The sequence below is a fragment of the Crassostrea angulata genome, chromosome 4 (assembly GCF_025612915.1).
Source record: "Crassostrea angulata isolate pt1a10 chromosome 4, ASM2561291v2, whole genome shotgun sequence".
Classification (NCBI taxonomy): Eukaryota; Metazoa; Mollusca; class Bivalvia; order Ostreida; family Ostreidae; genus Magallana; species Magallana angulata.
The window spans coordinates 18,813,585-18,828,690 of NC_069114.1; the positions used below are offsets into that span (position 1 = coordinate 18,813,585).

General features: G+C 32.1%; 2 protein-coding genes across 2 annotated transcripts; both read right to left on the reverse strand.

The window, feature by feature from the left end:
- Positions 1-2,832: 2,832 nt before the first annotated feature.
- LOC128182133 (GLIPR1-like protein 1) lies at positions 2,833-4,752 on the reverse strand. The gene is made up of 6 exons (XM_052850746.1): positions 4,645-4,752; positions 4,399-4,455; positions 4,161-4,281; positions 3,641-3,744; positions 3,240-3,325; positions 2,833-2,926 (listed from the first exon to the last, which is right to left on the reverse strand). The coding sequence occupies exons 1-6, from the start codon at positions 4,750-4,752 to the stop codon at positions 2,833-2,835; spliced, it is 570 nt and encodes a 189-aa protein (XP_052706706.1).
- A 3,632-nt stretch (positions 4,753-8,384) lies between these two features.
- LOC128179830 (uncharacterized) lies at positions 8,385-14,817 on the reverse strand. The gene is made up of 4 exons (XM_052847483.1): positions 14,603-14,817; positions 10,772-11,046; positions 10,308-10,408; positions 8,385-9,157 (listed from the first exon to the last, which is right to left on the reverse strand). The coding sequence occupies exons 1-4, from the start codon at positions 14,774-14,776 to the stop codon at positions 8,601-8,603; spliced, it is 1,107 nt and encodes a 368-aa protein (XP_052703443.1). The 5' UTR covers positions 14,777-14,817; the 3' UTR covers positions 8,385-8,600.
- Positions 14,818-15,106: the final 289 nt, after the last annotated feature.

A 15,106-nucleotide genomic window follows, 5' to 3' on the forward strand; every position in this document is an offset into this window, starting at 1 on the left:
ATTGTGTATTTTCAATTACTTTCCAATTACATCTCAATTACTTTTTTCCCAAGTTTAAAATATAAAAAAGGTGTCATATAATGATAAATAGAATTTATACATGTTTGGCATGGACTTTTGTTTATACAATAATTAAATGTCCCATAATGTTTCATATGTTTATACAGCATAACACACTGCCCAGGGCAATAGGTAAAGATCTAATTTTGTGGAGGTGTGAACTCCTCTAATACCCCAAAACCCCCATTGATTTTAGACTTAAGGGAGTCAAAATATCTCATTCTTGTGAATTATAGCAATTATTACTATTTAATGTTAAAGAAAATTGTTCTAAAAATTTTCTAGAAATCTGACCTGAACTGAACTATACAACCTTTAAAAACATAACCGTGCATAAAGCCCTGTATATCTTAATGCTGCTATTTATCTACTACTTATCTTTTTATTTATACAATGTACCTCTGACTTTTGAAGTGTATATAATGATGGACCTCATGTACCATTCCATGGTGTGAGCGAAATAAACTGATTTGAATTGAATTGTTAATATATGTTTATGTTCTCAGGATTTAAAAAAAATAAAACTAAAGTATTTGAACTGTAATTAATTACATTTATCAAAGTAATTGAGAGTAATTAATTACATTTTAAAAAATCAATGTAATTGTAATTGCAAGTAATTGATAAAATTGCCAATGTATTTGAAAGTAATTAATTACTTTTCAAAGTAATTGACCCCAACTCTGATATATATATATATATATATATATATATATATATATATATATATATATATATATATATATATATATATATATATTGCCACTATATTTATGCTGTCACACTTTTTAAATAAAAATTAAGGGGAGGTGAATGAAACAGAGTACTTTTAACTCTTTTTAATGTATCAAAGTCCAGTATTTAAATATGCATTAGTTCTGGAAGCTCAGCTTTTTCTGGAAGATTTGTCCATTAAAACCTGGGTTTCCAGCACATCCCACAAGGAGAGATTATACAGCACCTTACAAGACAGTTAGCTCAAACTCTGTTCGAAACCAGCCCTGGCAATCAAGCAATTTTTGTTATGGACGATGCCTACATCTACATTAACAAATGCGAAAACTTTCAATTCCAAAGGCATCATACAGTTTGCACAAGGGGCGTCCTTTGGTAAAGTCTTTGATATTTGTTTCAACGACTGGTTACTACTTATCAGTTGTGGGCCCCTACTTTGAAAGGAAAAATGACGCAAGTATCCTAAAGCACTTCATGAAAGACAACATAGAGGACATCTGCAACTGGGTGGAGAAGGATGATGTTTTCGTGGTTGATCGGGGGTTTCGAGACTGACTGGGTTTTTTGTAAGAGCTTGGGATCCAATCTCTTGAATTACATTTATTTATTGATCATATTCTTTTTTTAATTGTTGTTATCATACTTTTGGAATATAGACTAAAAGAATACCATTCACAATCTTCAACTTCAACTGCTATTAACATTGAAAAAAAATTGTAACTTTTTGTTGACATGGGAACTATTCTTTTTCTTACAAATTAAGATAATACATATATGATGTATATGTAATGTAATGATGTAAAAACTTTTTAAAGACAACACTCTTTTTTATATTTGATATTTAACTTGATCTTGTTATTAAGGCAAAAAAACTACTATCAATTTTGCTTTTCCAGAGGGTGGAGATTTGTTACTGTTTGGTTACATATGTATCATAAAAGAACCTTTATACATGCATACAAATGTGCTATATGTTTTTTTCTCATAATGTTATTATTATTGTTGATTAAGTTACAAAGCTGTTAATTACAGTATTAAAATATTTATCAGTTTAATATTTGATATCAAGTGTTGTGTCAATCATAATGCCAATGCTTAATTTTGCACCAAGTTGGCCAATCTGACACCTAAAATCTTATCCCACTGTACAGACCCCTAGCGACCCAAAACTTATTATACTTTCTTAATTATGAAAGAAGACTTTTATAACAACATTTATAGAAAATTAAATTTCATTAAAATCTGAGAATGGCCCATTTTTGGTGTTTGTGGCTCAAGCCCTTTACCATTAAAGGCCTGCAGATATCCTGTTACAATAAGTTCCAGTTGCGAAAGCAAGACCCCCTGACATGTCTGTCTACGGGCTTTGATACTCCGGTGACCTTCACGGCCTATGGATGTTTTGTTTTAAATAGCGTCAGATGTTTGCCTTTTAGTTCCTGTATTCCCCCCCCTCCCCCCCCCCCCCAAGGCGTGCGAAATGTTGTTAACCAAAAATTATTGAAGTTCAAAGATGCAGTACAAAGAGACAATATGTAATGGCATTGTTATGTAAGTAAAGCGGATTTTGATGAAGAACAAGAGAGTCTATTACAAATAATTATTTAATATTTTACTTATGATAATTCTTATAATTTTAGAATTTTTATTCTTTCACAGTGTGTTTCATGAACCTAATATGAGTATGAACTTCATTACTACCTTATTAGTTTAAAATTAAGCTTGTTATACAATGTACATTGTAAATATACCTTTTACAAATTTTTCATCTGATAAAAACAAACACTAAAAGAAATATCATTCATAAAACCGTGGTTTAATCAGATAATAATAAATTGATCCATGAATGACGTTCGTTGACAATACCAGCTTAATTTCTGAGAGAATTTCTGTAAAAAAAAAAAATAAATAGTACAATCGTGAATAAATTTACAAATAATAGATAAATGGATATAGGTGGTTGGAAAAATGAAAAGAAAGAGAGAAAGATAGATAGATAAATAGATACATAGAGAGATAGATAGTACCTGTATTATATTAGACACAGAGTTTATTTTCGCATGAGTACCCGGTTGGACATCCAGAACAGGGAGTTCCTTGGTTGTAGGGTCGAGCGTTATTAAAATTGCCACTGTGTGAACAGACCACAGACGCATAATTAATTAGAATTAACCTTCATTTCTTTGAATTCATAAGCATCAAACCTTACAGGTATTACGATTAGATGACTTGGACCGTTACTATAACAGCCATTATAATTTTGACAAAGTGAACTACAGCCTTTTTGTAAATTATAATAATGGTTTGGAAATCCTTATGGTATAGGTATTTTAAGTCAAAATGTGGTCTTAGATATAAAAATTGTTTTAAACAAAACTAAAAAAAAATGTTAAAATACCAAATTTACCAATTAGCAAAATACATGTTATTAACAAGAATCTTACCCTTCTCCGTAATTACAGACGTAGAAAGAACCAAAAGAACAGTCGACCACTGCACATCCGACATACTCCGTGTTTGCCCAATTAACCTTGTAACATTTTCAAATATATAATAGTTTTTACTTGATAATCACTCTATTTTTATAATATTTTTAAGACAGATTTGTTTATGCCAGCTATGTTTTTACAATTAACCTTGTAACATTTTCAAATATATAATAGTTTTTACTTGATAATCATTCTATTTTTATAATATTTTTAAGACAGATTTGTTTATGCCAGCTATGTTTTATTAACGTCTCCACTAAATATATTTTTTAAAGTTTCAATTGATTTTCCTCTCCAATAAGATTATATATCAAGTACTGTCGATAAAAAAAAATTACTTCTCCATTCTAGTATACCTGTGTATAATGACCGCATATTCCACTGCACGTGTTGGAGTAGTAGTTGTACTTACTTTTCTCGTTGTCCCACATTTTAACGATTTCTTTAGCAGAAATACGAGCTACAAAATTGAAAAACCGGTGCTGATAGAATCATTACATGTCTGATTTAAGGTTTGTTTTGTTCATAACATAGTTTATTATTGTTATCAGAGAAAGATATCTGTTTTGAGAAATACCTTGTGTCAAAGTTTTGGAAAGGACGACAAAAACACATCATTTCATTATTTACAATAACTTAATCAATTAACAACAAAAATATGGTTAAAAGGGATTATTAGACCATATTTTAATTGTTTGATTCTTTTAGAAGTACGTCACATTTTTATACCAACGTATGTGGCTTATATTGCTGAGCAAATGCATACAACGGTGTAAGTCTTTGCTCTATGGAGTCAAACTGGATGTTGGGACCACAATCAAATTGCATTACATACAATGAAAAAAGCATATTAATTGCGTAGAACAAGGACATTACGATCAGAAGAAGCAATATTTTGTCCAACGTAGTTAAAGATTGAAGATTGAGGATTATTATGTCCGAAGGAACATGTTACTGCATGACTCCAGGCCAAATCAGCTAGTTCGTTACTCCACTTCTGAAAAAAATAAAATATCAAACTTTTAAACACGTTTTGCTTTATATATACATCAAGCAATATCAAATATCATTTGAGTAATACGACTTAGTAAAAGTAAAAAGTGTCGGAGTTTACCAGTTTTCGCATGTTAGAGGCAGATGGGCTGACATCTCGTCTACGAGCATTATGTTCCTAATTACAAGAAAACAAGTAATATTTAACGAAATTATATGACATTCGATTAAACAACCCCTACTTAACAACGACAACATTTGTAAAGAGATCAATTTAAAAGGACCTTTGAAAAACATTTTTAAAATAATTCGCAAGAACGAAAATACTTCTGTAAAAAAATTACTATGTCGTGTTTTTTAAACTTACATCAAGGAAATCAAAATCAGCAACAACACTAGCCACAAATAACGTGAGGATGAGAAGAGACATTTTTCTGGAATAGGCCCGGAACCTGTGTGACTGTTTCAATCTCATGTTGCGTATATATAAGATACCGTTAATTAAAATTTTATCGTCATAAAATCTCCTATTTTTTATCAGATTATTGAGTTTGGATAGATAATGATTTTCATCAAAATAATTTTGTTTTTTTACCTGTTCACCACCTCTGCAGTCAATCAGAAAGAAGGATTGTAATTTATTATAGAAAGAAGTTGAAGAGTGCCATCATTGTACTTAACAAATGAACTTGTACTTTTTCATATTTACCAGTGCATGTTGATTTTGCGTGTACAATAAAAAGAATATTAAATTTGGGAAACTGTCAAATACGCGAAAAAAGAAATAACTTGCACGCTGCTATCAAGTTCATAAATGCTGCAGTTCATTCTGTAAAAATATAAAAGCGTGTCGTTATTGTTATTTTTAGAGTTATTTTAATTTCCATTTTGTAAATGAAAATGTTAGATTAAAAAGAAAAACTATCTTTAAGCTTCAAAGGTCGCCATGCATAGATAATATAATATACAGATATATATGAAAGTATAGAAATGAATTGAAAAGCCCCGAACATGGTTTGTTTTGTTCCCGAGGGAGATGATTTTGATTTTTATACCCCCGCTCCGAAGGAGAGGGGGTATACTGTTTTACCCTTGTGTGTCTGTCTGTCTGTCCGTCTGTCTGTCTGTCTGTCCGTCCGTAACAAAAATTTCTGTCGCATTTATTTCAGCAACTATTTATTGCAGATGCGTGAAATTTTTACACAGTGTTTGTTAAGGCATACCATATCGTGGGATATATTTTTGTATTAATCGGACGTCAACTTCCTGTTAAATGACGACTTTGCTTATTTTTTAACCAAAATTTTCAACCAAATTTTCGTCAAAGATTTCTCAGCAACTATTTATTGCAGATGCTTGAAATTTTTACACAATATTTGTATAGGCATACCATATCGTGGGATATATTTTTGTACCAATCGGACGTCAACTTCCTGTTAAATGACGACTTTGTTTATTTTTAGCAAAACTTTTCAAACAAATTTTCGCCAAAGAATTCTCAGCAACTGTTTAACGCAGATGCTTGAAATTTTTACACAATATTTGTATAGGCATGCTATATCATGGGATGTATTTTTGTACCAATTGGACTTCAACTTCCTGTTAAATGACGACTTTGCTTATTTTTAGCCAAAATTTTCAAACAAATTTCCGTCAAAGATTTCTCAGCAACTATTTATCACAGATGCTTGAAATTTTAACACACTATTTGTTTTGGCATCCCATATTGTGGGATATATTTTTGTATCAATCGGACGTCAACTTCCTGTTAAATGATGACTTTGATTATTTTAGCCAAAATTTTCAAACAAATTTTCGTCAAAGATTTTTCAGCAGCTATTTATCACAGATGCTTGAAATTTTAACACACTATTTGTATAGGCATGCCATATTGTGGGATATATTTTTGTACCAATCGGATGCCAGCTTTCTGTTAAATGTCGACTTTGCTTTTTTTTGCATATTCACATCAGAGGGGGTATCACTAGTGAGCATTGGCTCACAGATATCTTGTTAAATTTTATCTTAAAAATGGTAAAAACTATCATTAGCTTTCAGATTCGCTGGGATGTTATTTCGTGGATATGCTCTATCATATAGGAAAACACATTTGTTTTATTTTAAATTGGGGGTGTTAATTCATTCATAAATATGGGTTAAAATGGCAAATTTACTTATATAATAAATTGATATTTTGTTCGAATTTTGTTATGAAAGGTTTAGCAAATCGTCGTGTAACCGTGTAGTTTTTAAGTAAGAATTACATGTATGCGATATCCTTACTCCTCTTGTGAAGCCATGCCATATAAATGTCTTTATGCAATTTAGATGGAGATGATCTACTGCTACTGAAAGCAACGCAATCAAAAAAAAAAAAGAAGGGTCAATCAGTTCTACTTTCAGAGGACATATTAGATGCTCAAGCATTTATTTTGTACTGATAAAGCAGTATTAACGGATTTTCAAAAAGATGCAGGATGAATTGCAGTTTGTTCTTGAGTGGAAGGGCTGTGCAGTATGATTCAAATCGTCTCGATGATTATTCATCGCTTTTTGAAATATCAAAATACGAACTGTCCAACATATTCAATACAAGTCTTGATTATGATATAATAACTATTCAAGTCCTTTCGATACACTGAACAGACCTTAGTTGTCACTCAAGCAGCTCCGACCAGGTCATTACAGGCGCTATTCAAAATAAAATTGCTGGGGTCCTATCGATGGAACTGTGCGTCATGCACATATTCAACGAATGGTTTACATTGGTGACAAACGGGTTCATGACCTAAAATTTCAAAGCATCATTGCCACAAATGAAATTTTTACATTCTTTTTTTCTCTGTCGACGGCAATACTTCAAAATGTTTGAATTCGATTGTAAAATGAATTTTCCAAGTGAAGTACAGGGTTTGTAGACTCATGTACCCAGTAATGAAGAAAGTGAGAACCAATTAAAAATCGTCATTGTGATATCAGCGAACTTTTCCAAATATGTCAGGATATATGCCACTGATATTTTGAAGAGGAAAACAGGAAGATGGAATTCCCAATTGACAATGATTAGTTCAGCTCTTGAGGTACCTGAAGTAATAACAAGTAAATTTGACACTGTTCAGATCACCGGAAATGAACGTAAACTTCATGAACTTAATTTGGTTCTGAAGCCCTTTGGAAATGCCACATAGATGTTGCAGCAAGAAAGATCCAAGGTTTTAACTCGGATGGACAAATCTCCCGTGGAAAAAAAAAATACTATTAACGTATGCTGGGAGGCATGATTTTTCTTGTGAAAATTCCAGTGATGACGAATCTCCTCCAAGGAAAATTAGTAAGCTTGATGATGGACTTTAAGCTTTATGACTCTTACAAAGCAGAAAAGAAGAGGCATATGTCGGGGAATCATGTTAAAATGAAAATACCAGAGTACCTCATTGAGCTATATGAGAGGAAATATCCGTTGCATTACTGGAAGGAAAAGGAAGATAGTTTTCCTATTCTTGCAAAACTTTGGAATTTAGTATTGTTGGATAGATCTTCAAACCAGATACATGTAGATGCAGACTTGATTAATCCACATTTCAAATGTTAAAGTTGATAAAAATTAGACTTATACAAGAATAAAGACTCTTGTCAAAAAGTGTTTGTTTTTCTTGAAATGAAACATTTAAACTGTGAAAAAACTGAAAAACATGCAATGTTATCTAAAGTAATCACGAGTAATCATAGTTTCAATGAGAGGAAATAATCAAGTGTGATCGATAACGTTTAAAAAGGATGTAATAAGTCTGTCATTGATTACTTTCAAATCCTTAGTCATTTTATTTTATTCGATAAATCGACAGTAATCGACCTCATCCTTAGTACTAATATTTGTATATACATGTACCTTGTACAAACAGGTATCAGTTTATAGAATTTTATATCTCAGAATGTTTAAAAGTACGGATATTTTGAATGGATATATTTTTCTACACTTTGCATATTTTTTATTGTATATTTTAAGTAACGTGTATTGTAATAATTCTTCTCCAATGATTTCCTCATACTTATCGGAAATGTTCAATGTTCCATGTTTAGGAGTGACTTACAAATGAGAATCAAGGCTGATAAGACCAAACGTTTTATGATGTTATGATAATTTACATAGTATCAATTATAAATCTTAAGAAAATCAAAAATCTGTCGGTATAAGAAATACGAAAAGATACCATCCTTAAGCTTATATGACGTTTTAATGAACTGGTTTTTTTTTTATAAGAATTAAAATCATTTGTTACAAATGAGGGGGTTTTGAATCTGTACAATCAAACATGTTAAGATCTATACACAAACACAGTGTGATGCGGGACAGTATCCCATGCGACAGTTTGTAACGCACCACTGCGTCATTCCAGGTGTCTTTTTCCAGACGTCTGTTGGGCTACACTTCTTTTTGGCGCTCCCACCATTAGATACGAGGCGGTTTCCGCTTCCATTTGATGACCCAGTGGTAGATGAGAAACGTGGTGTTGATTTTGTAGTTTGTTTTGGTTTCTGTGTTGTTGTCGGTATTGTTGTTGTCGGTGTTGTTGTCTGTGTTGTTGTTGTGCTTGGTTTTGTAATTGTAGCGGTGGTTGGATTCGTTGTTGTCTCTACTGTTGTAGAAGTCGATGCTGTAGTGGTGGTTGTAGATGAAGTTGTTGACGGTGTTGTTGTGGTGGTTGTCGATGTTTTTGCGGTAGCTTTTGTGGTCGTGGTTGGCTTTGTAGTTGCTTTTGTTGTGCTCAGGTTAATTTTACTCTTGCCTTCAACTGCAATATCTGAGCAGCCGTAAAACTCCTCTTGAGGACCACATCCTAAACAGCCTCTTCCAGAAGGATCAACACCCCAACTGTTTCCTTTAATTTACAAATTAAAACATGTCACTTGAAAAAGTATTTGTTAATAAATAATTTATTTTAAAGAAATTACAGATCTGAAAAATTTATACCGCAGGCGTTCGTTGCATTTTGCAAAACTCAATAAAGGCATTCGTCAATTAAATCAAACAAACCTTCATAAATATGCTTTTTAAAGAGACACAATGTTCATCGATCAGCTAAGTTTGCGCAATAATCATGATGATTTTGCCTTCTAATTAAATGCGGTTTGATTATTACAAAAAGTGTGAACTTTGCAAATTACTTTTCTTTGTAAAATTTAGAAACTTTCAATGCAGTGCTATAATTCCCTTTTTAAGGTATTCCATACAATAGGTTTTGCTAGCTCTCTATGACATTGATTTGAAATAGTTCGACAGATTTGGCAAGAATAAAGATCAAAGGAGGTCCTGTGATTTTATTATGTTTCCTGTGGTAAATGTTAGATTTACAGGGGACGTCAAATATTTTTTTTTTAATTATAAGATAATTTTTAACACTTATACCTCTAAGTTCTGATTTTCATTTCTTTTCTTCGCCAGGTGTCTCATGTAAACTAACATGCAGAAGTCATACCAAGTATGATGTTTTAAAGATTTATTTTGTGCTTTGCATTATTTATCATTAATACCTGTATATTTTTTTTGTCAGTTCATATACTCTTATATAAATTATGTTTTTATAATAACTAATCAGGTATGCATTTTGTGATTTAGATGACATTTAATAAGTAGATCGACAAATGCAATAGAATTTTTAGCACACAACAGCTAATAATCGATGATGGTCCAAAAGCCTGAGTTCTGAACATAACATTTGACACATTCACTTAGCGATTTTGTGAATTAAACTTCATCTCAACTTCCTGGTTAAAAATGAGATACGTTAAACAGTATGTACCACATTGTATTTTGTTGAAGACATATCGCTTGTCTTTCATGGGCAAAATGGAATTTTAAACGCATGCCAAATATGTTATAACATTATAGCTAATCCACCTTAATTTTGAGTTTTCGCCTTTCCTATGCATTTTACACATAGTAATATTTCAGATAGAATAACAAAGTTTAAATAGTGATTTTTTGCCGGAGACAAATTACATGTAGATTAATTACAAATCTATTACTACCTGTGTGGTACCTCCACTGTAAAATACACTGCGTACATGTTAGCCCCGGTGGGAGGTAGAGCTTGACATGGTGCAAACCTACTGCCGAGGAAATGTGGTATCTGGAACAGATCATTTAGGTTGTAAATTGGGTGAAAGGGGTGTACACTACAATTCCGGATTTTTTTATATCGATATCAGATTTGTTAAAACAAAAATATTTATTTGTCCCGGAACGATCTTTAATAGACTGTTTTAATTTATATTTTATATTTTATTGTAGAAACATAGACAGCTTTTATGAATAATGTATGAGAACGACAATGTTAAATGGTTAGAATTATAACCGTGGCATTTTTAAAGGGGATAAACTATATGATTTGTAAAAGGAAAAATTAGCATGCAATAAAATTTGTACAAAAGTAAATGTTTTTCTTCGTGTATGACATTCTACTGGTAACATAAAATATAATTTTTAAGTTTACCTTGTTGCATTGTTCGCGAATTTTAACAAATAATTATCGAAACAGGTCTGCGTTGCTGCTTTCTTAACGTCGTTATTTGGGCAAATTCGGAATTCAAACCAGCCTTTGTGATTGGCTGTGATCTCCACATCTACGTCAATCAGTTGACCCTCTGTATAGTGCCTCGTTATAATACCGGAAGCGTACTTCCCACCAGCTTCATGATCTCTAGGTTGTTTTTGGTTGTAAGGATCACCACATATTCCACATTTACCTCCACTCAGCATCCATTGAACCTTGAAATATTGATAAAAGACGGTCTCTGAAAAGGGCCTAAAATGACCTCTCAAATGATTATCACACTTAAAATCTCCATGTACTCAGTACAGTTACATATGACATTGTTAATTTTTTCCTCATTGTTTTTATTTCTATTCGTATGCCCTAAATTTGACATCATAAATATATTTTTGACATTTATATTTATATCATAAAACCATGTATGATCATGCAGTTTCTATTTTAGAAAACTCCCGAGTACAGGCGTGAACAGAACTATTACATTACATCTACATGTACGGACTTTGACATTAATTCAAAGATTATGAACCATTATAAAAAGAACCATTGTTATGAATATATTCCCGTATCATGCGCGGATCTAGAGGGGGGTCGGGGGGGGGGGGGGTCCCGACCCCCCCTGGAAAATGAAAATTTATTAAATTTACATAGTAAAATTATCGCGAAAATATGCCTCGGACCCCCCTGGCAAACACAATTACCTTCGGACCCCCCCTGGAAAAAATTTCTGGATCCGCGCATGCGTATTGCTAGTAATATTGTTATTCTTTGTAAAATGTGCGCGATTTTCGAAACACGATTTTGAGATTTCCATTTTTCAATAACATTTATACACCTTCGGTCCTCTTTGGAATCCACGAGTGTCATGTTTTGTACAACTTGTAATCTACAAGATTACATGGAATCTTTTGTAAAAGTATGAATATAACAGCAAGCTAGGTCAATTGATTTTTGAGAGAACCCATTATCATATTTTTTTAAAAACAATTTGCCTGACACTTTACCTAAAAACATTCGCCTTTAACACAAAAATGTGTTGTGTTAAATTTGATCGTAGTTGGCTCAGCAAGTCTTAGAAAACTTAGGTGGCAGAAAAAAAAAACGTTTAAGTGAATTTAGTCCCTTTTTGCTTAATCAATACATCTCTGTTATTTTGACTTCCTATTTAATACAGACCTACTCAGATGTTTAGTCACAAACAATTGTAATGAGTAAGTTTGGTGCAACATCGACGAAATTAACGTCAAAACATATGACAACAAAATCATTTCCTGGCTGCGTCTCTCTAGACTCCAGTGGTTGTTTGGACACAATTATAAATAACATTCCGGTGGAGGTATTCACAGTGTTTGCTGAACATGATATGATTCATGTTGTGTTGCCCAAATATTTGGACAGAATATATATACTTCGATTACGAAACACTTTTGAGCGCGATGCGCTTACACAAACTTGACAACCAGGCACGCTGCTGCTGTATCGGGTCATCGCAAAACCTCTCAAAAATGTAAACGTATGCTACATGTACACACCTTAAAAGTGCATAATCTAGGAGATGTGATTTTTAAATTTATTCTTAACTTAATTCAAAACCTAAAATTAACCAGTAGCTAAAGCGTGTTTAAAATGAAAAGAGCTGAATCCGTCAGCTGGCATAAAATATATACATGTACATGTATACTATATACGATTATTAGATTGTATTTACCTTCTTTGGAAGAAGATATTTATATAAAAAATTTAGGAAAATACCAAATTTAAAAGGGAAAAATAATGGACATTTTCTGTATTTAACATGCTAAACATACCATTTCTTAAAAGTTCAGAAATATATATATTCGATGGTTAATTTGTCGACCATCAAGCCTTCTTCAGGATCGAAATGTGTGAGGGTATATGTGTCCATCTACGCGTGCAAACGTTTAAACTAATTCTTCGCTTTTATCAGATCTGATACACGAGACTGTGATTTCGTTCGCTATGTATAATTTGAAGCATAAAAATTAAACTTTGCAATGAAAAAAAAAATTCTCGAAAAGTTGACGGGGGTTAAGATAGCGCAAATGCCCATTTATTAGTAAAATACAATTTCAAATTGATTTTTTTTCCAAATAAATCTATTATACAAGTTTTTAAAAAAAATTCTAACTATAATCAGTTTTTAATATTTAATCAACGACATACATAAAGACAAGGCAACTGATAGAAATCTCGCGGTCCCTATTATGAAGTATTCCCAGTTTAAATCAGTATATCTTTCTAATAAACAATTAAATCGATATATAAACAGCTAAACTCTATTACCAAAAGATTCAAAATATTATAATTTTATAAGTTTATGTCTTACAAACAATATTTAAAGAGGAGTTTTTGTGGCAGTTGGCTACCCGTCGTCCGAGATTTCGCCACTGTTTTATAGCTTGTCTCTATATTTTCTATATATCAATCTTATTTTTCAATTTTTTGTTTTAAAAACGTCTACAACCTAAGCACATTTTTCATACAAATACTTTTAATTAAGGATCATTATCTCAGTTTACTAATATGTAGTTCTCAAAGTAAGGTTGGTCCTTACAACAAAACACGCTAATGGCGGAGTTGCCGATCTCTGATATTTATGTCTGTGATTTAACAAACAATAAGAAAAAATATACATTGCCTTAAGCTTTGGTGGTATCACACCCACAACCTAAAATTCATACTTATATAACGTTACATATACTGCAAGGCTTGCTGCTCTAACCACTGAGCCATTTTAGTAATTAGGAAATTCGGTGTTTAAATGCTATATGTGACTCCGATGACGAATTAACAGATTATTTTTTTTTAAAGTTCAATTGCTGGGATACAAAATAATAGTATTATATTTGGTTATCTCTCTACGTTTTTGTTTTTTGGAATCCGATTGGATTCTATTAGGCATAGACTATGACAAAAATTATGAAGCACAGACCTACTCTATGAAATTAAAAGGCATTTATGTTAAAAAATACACTTTTGGGAGGTTTTAATACGTACACGCCAGTTTAAATCAAAATATTCAAAGCATTTACCATATTTAAGGGTTACAAATCGATGTTATGTTAGCTAAATATTGTTTTGTTGTGAATGATTTTACAATCAAAATTGTTGATATTTTAACTTTTATCTAGTGTCTAATCCGTCCTTATATACATGTAGGCATTTTACACGCTCTTTCCACGCATTTCCCATCTTTTTATTTACTTAACATTTAGATATATTTGCTATGTTGTATTTTAAAAGGTTTTGCTCTATTGATAAATACGAATTTCCAAATCAATAAAGATCTTTTTAATACCGGGAATTATGAACACCCAAATATACTGCATTTACTTCCTTTATGAAAGCGTCTTTGGGAAGAAAATTTTCAATCAGGTAAATATCATTCTTAAGCACGTATAGAATATAAAACGAACATAATCTCATTGCTAGTAGGGCAGCTGTAAAATAAGCTTTTTAACTTGGTTATAAAACCCTCCCCCAAACCAACCATCTCCTTTATAATAAAGGATATTCAATCTTATATAGAAAAAATGTTATAAATTTTTGCAAATATTCTTTCTCGATATATATTTATTTAAAACCTCATTCTCCCAAAAGACCAGACAATAAAGATAAGAATAGATCAAGCGAAATAACTTTATAGGCGAATACTTTGAAAGTCCCTCTTATTTATTCAATCTACATTTTCTTTTCCTTAAAATCGTAAAACAACGAAGAAAATTGGATCAAGTAGAAAAAGGAATATACCGCATATCCCCCACAGAACAGCTGATTATCATTGTAGTTGGGTGTGGTGCTGTACCCTCTCCTGAACAGCGTGCTTCTTGCCGGTGGCTCCCATAGTCGACCGTGCCCTGTTGCGCTCCTCAGGAACGCTAGGTAGAAATACACCGTCAGATATAAAAAGAACAGGTTCTTCATGTTTGGGGTTATTGCTTCTTATCCTCTCTCAGAAATTGGCTTGTTTTTAATATACCCTTAATGTTATCCTTACCTGATTTAAAACACGCCCAAATTTAGAAATCATTTTAATTTGAAGGCTTTCAAAATATGGTAAATCCCTTTTTAGCACCTAACCCGGAGATAACGGCTACTAAATCTCGGGTCTAACTCGACATAACATGAAAATTTGTCACGTAGAAATAAACAGATCGATTTGTTGTCTCACTGTTTGAATCTACAGAATAAAGAGGGGGTATTATACCAAGTTTTGATAAATTTACATCTATCGATGTTCTACAAACAAAACGT

Excerpts from the sequence above, each read along its gene's own strand:
- LOC128182133 (XM_052850746.1), bottom strand. The coding sequence starts at position 4,752 with ATGAGATTGAAACAGTCACACAGGTTCCGGGCCTATTCCAGAAAAATG. Across the intron at positions 3,745-4,160 it reads AAATATTGCTTCTTCTGATC|CTCGTATTTCTGCTAAAGAA; the intron begins GTAATGTCCTTG and ends TCAATTTTGTAG. Across the intron at positions 3,326-3,640 it reads TATGCGGTCATTATACACAG|GTTAATTGGGCAAACACGGA; the intron begins GTATACTAGAAT and ends AAATGTTACAAG.
- LOC128179830 (XM_052847483.1), bottom strand. The coding sequence starts at position 14,776 with ATGAAGAACCTGTTCTTTTTATATCTGACGGTGTATTTCTACCTAGCG. Across the intron at positions 11,047-14,602 it reads TGTTCTGTGGGGGATATGCG|GTTCAATGGATGCTGAGTGG; the intron begins GTATATTCCTTT and ends CAATATTTCAAG. Across the intron at positions 10,409-10,771 it reads TTCGCGAACAATGCAACAAG|ATACCACATTTCCTCGGCAG; the intron begins GTAAACTTAAAA and ends GATCTGTTCCAG.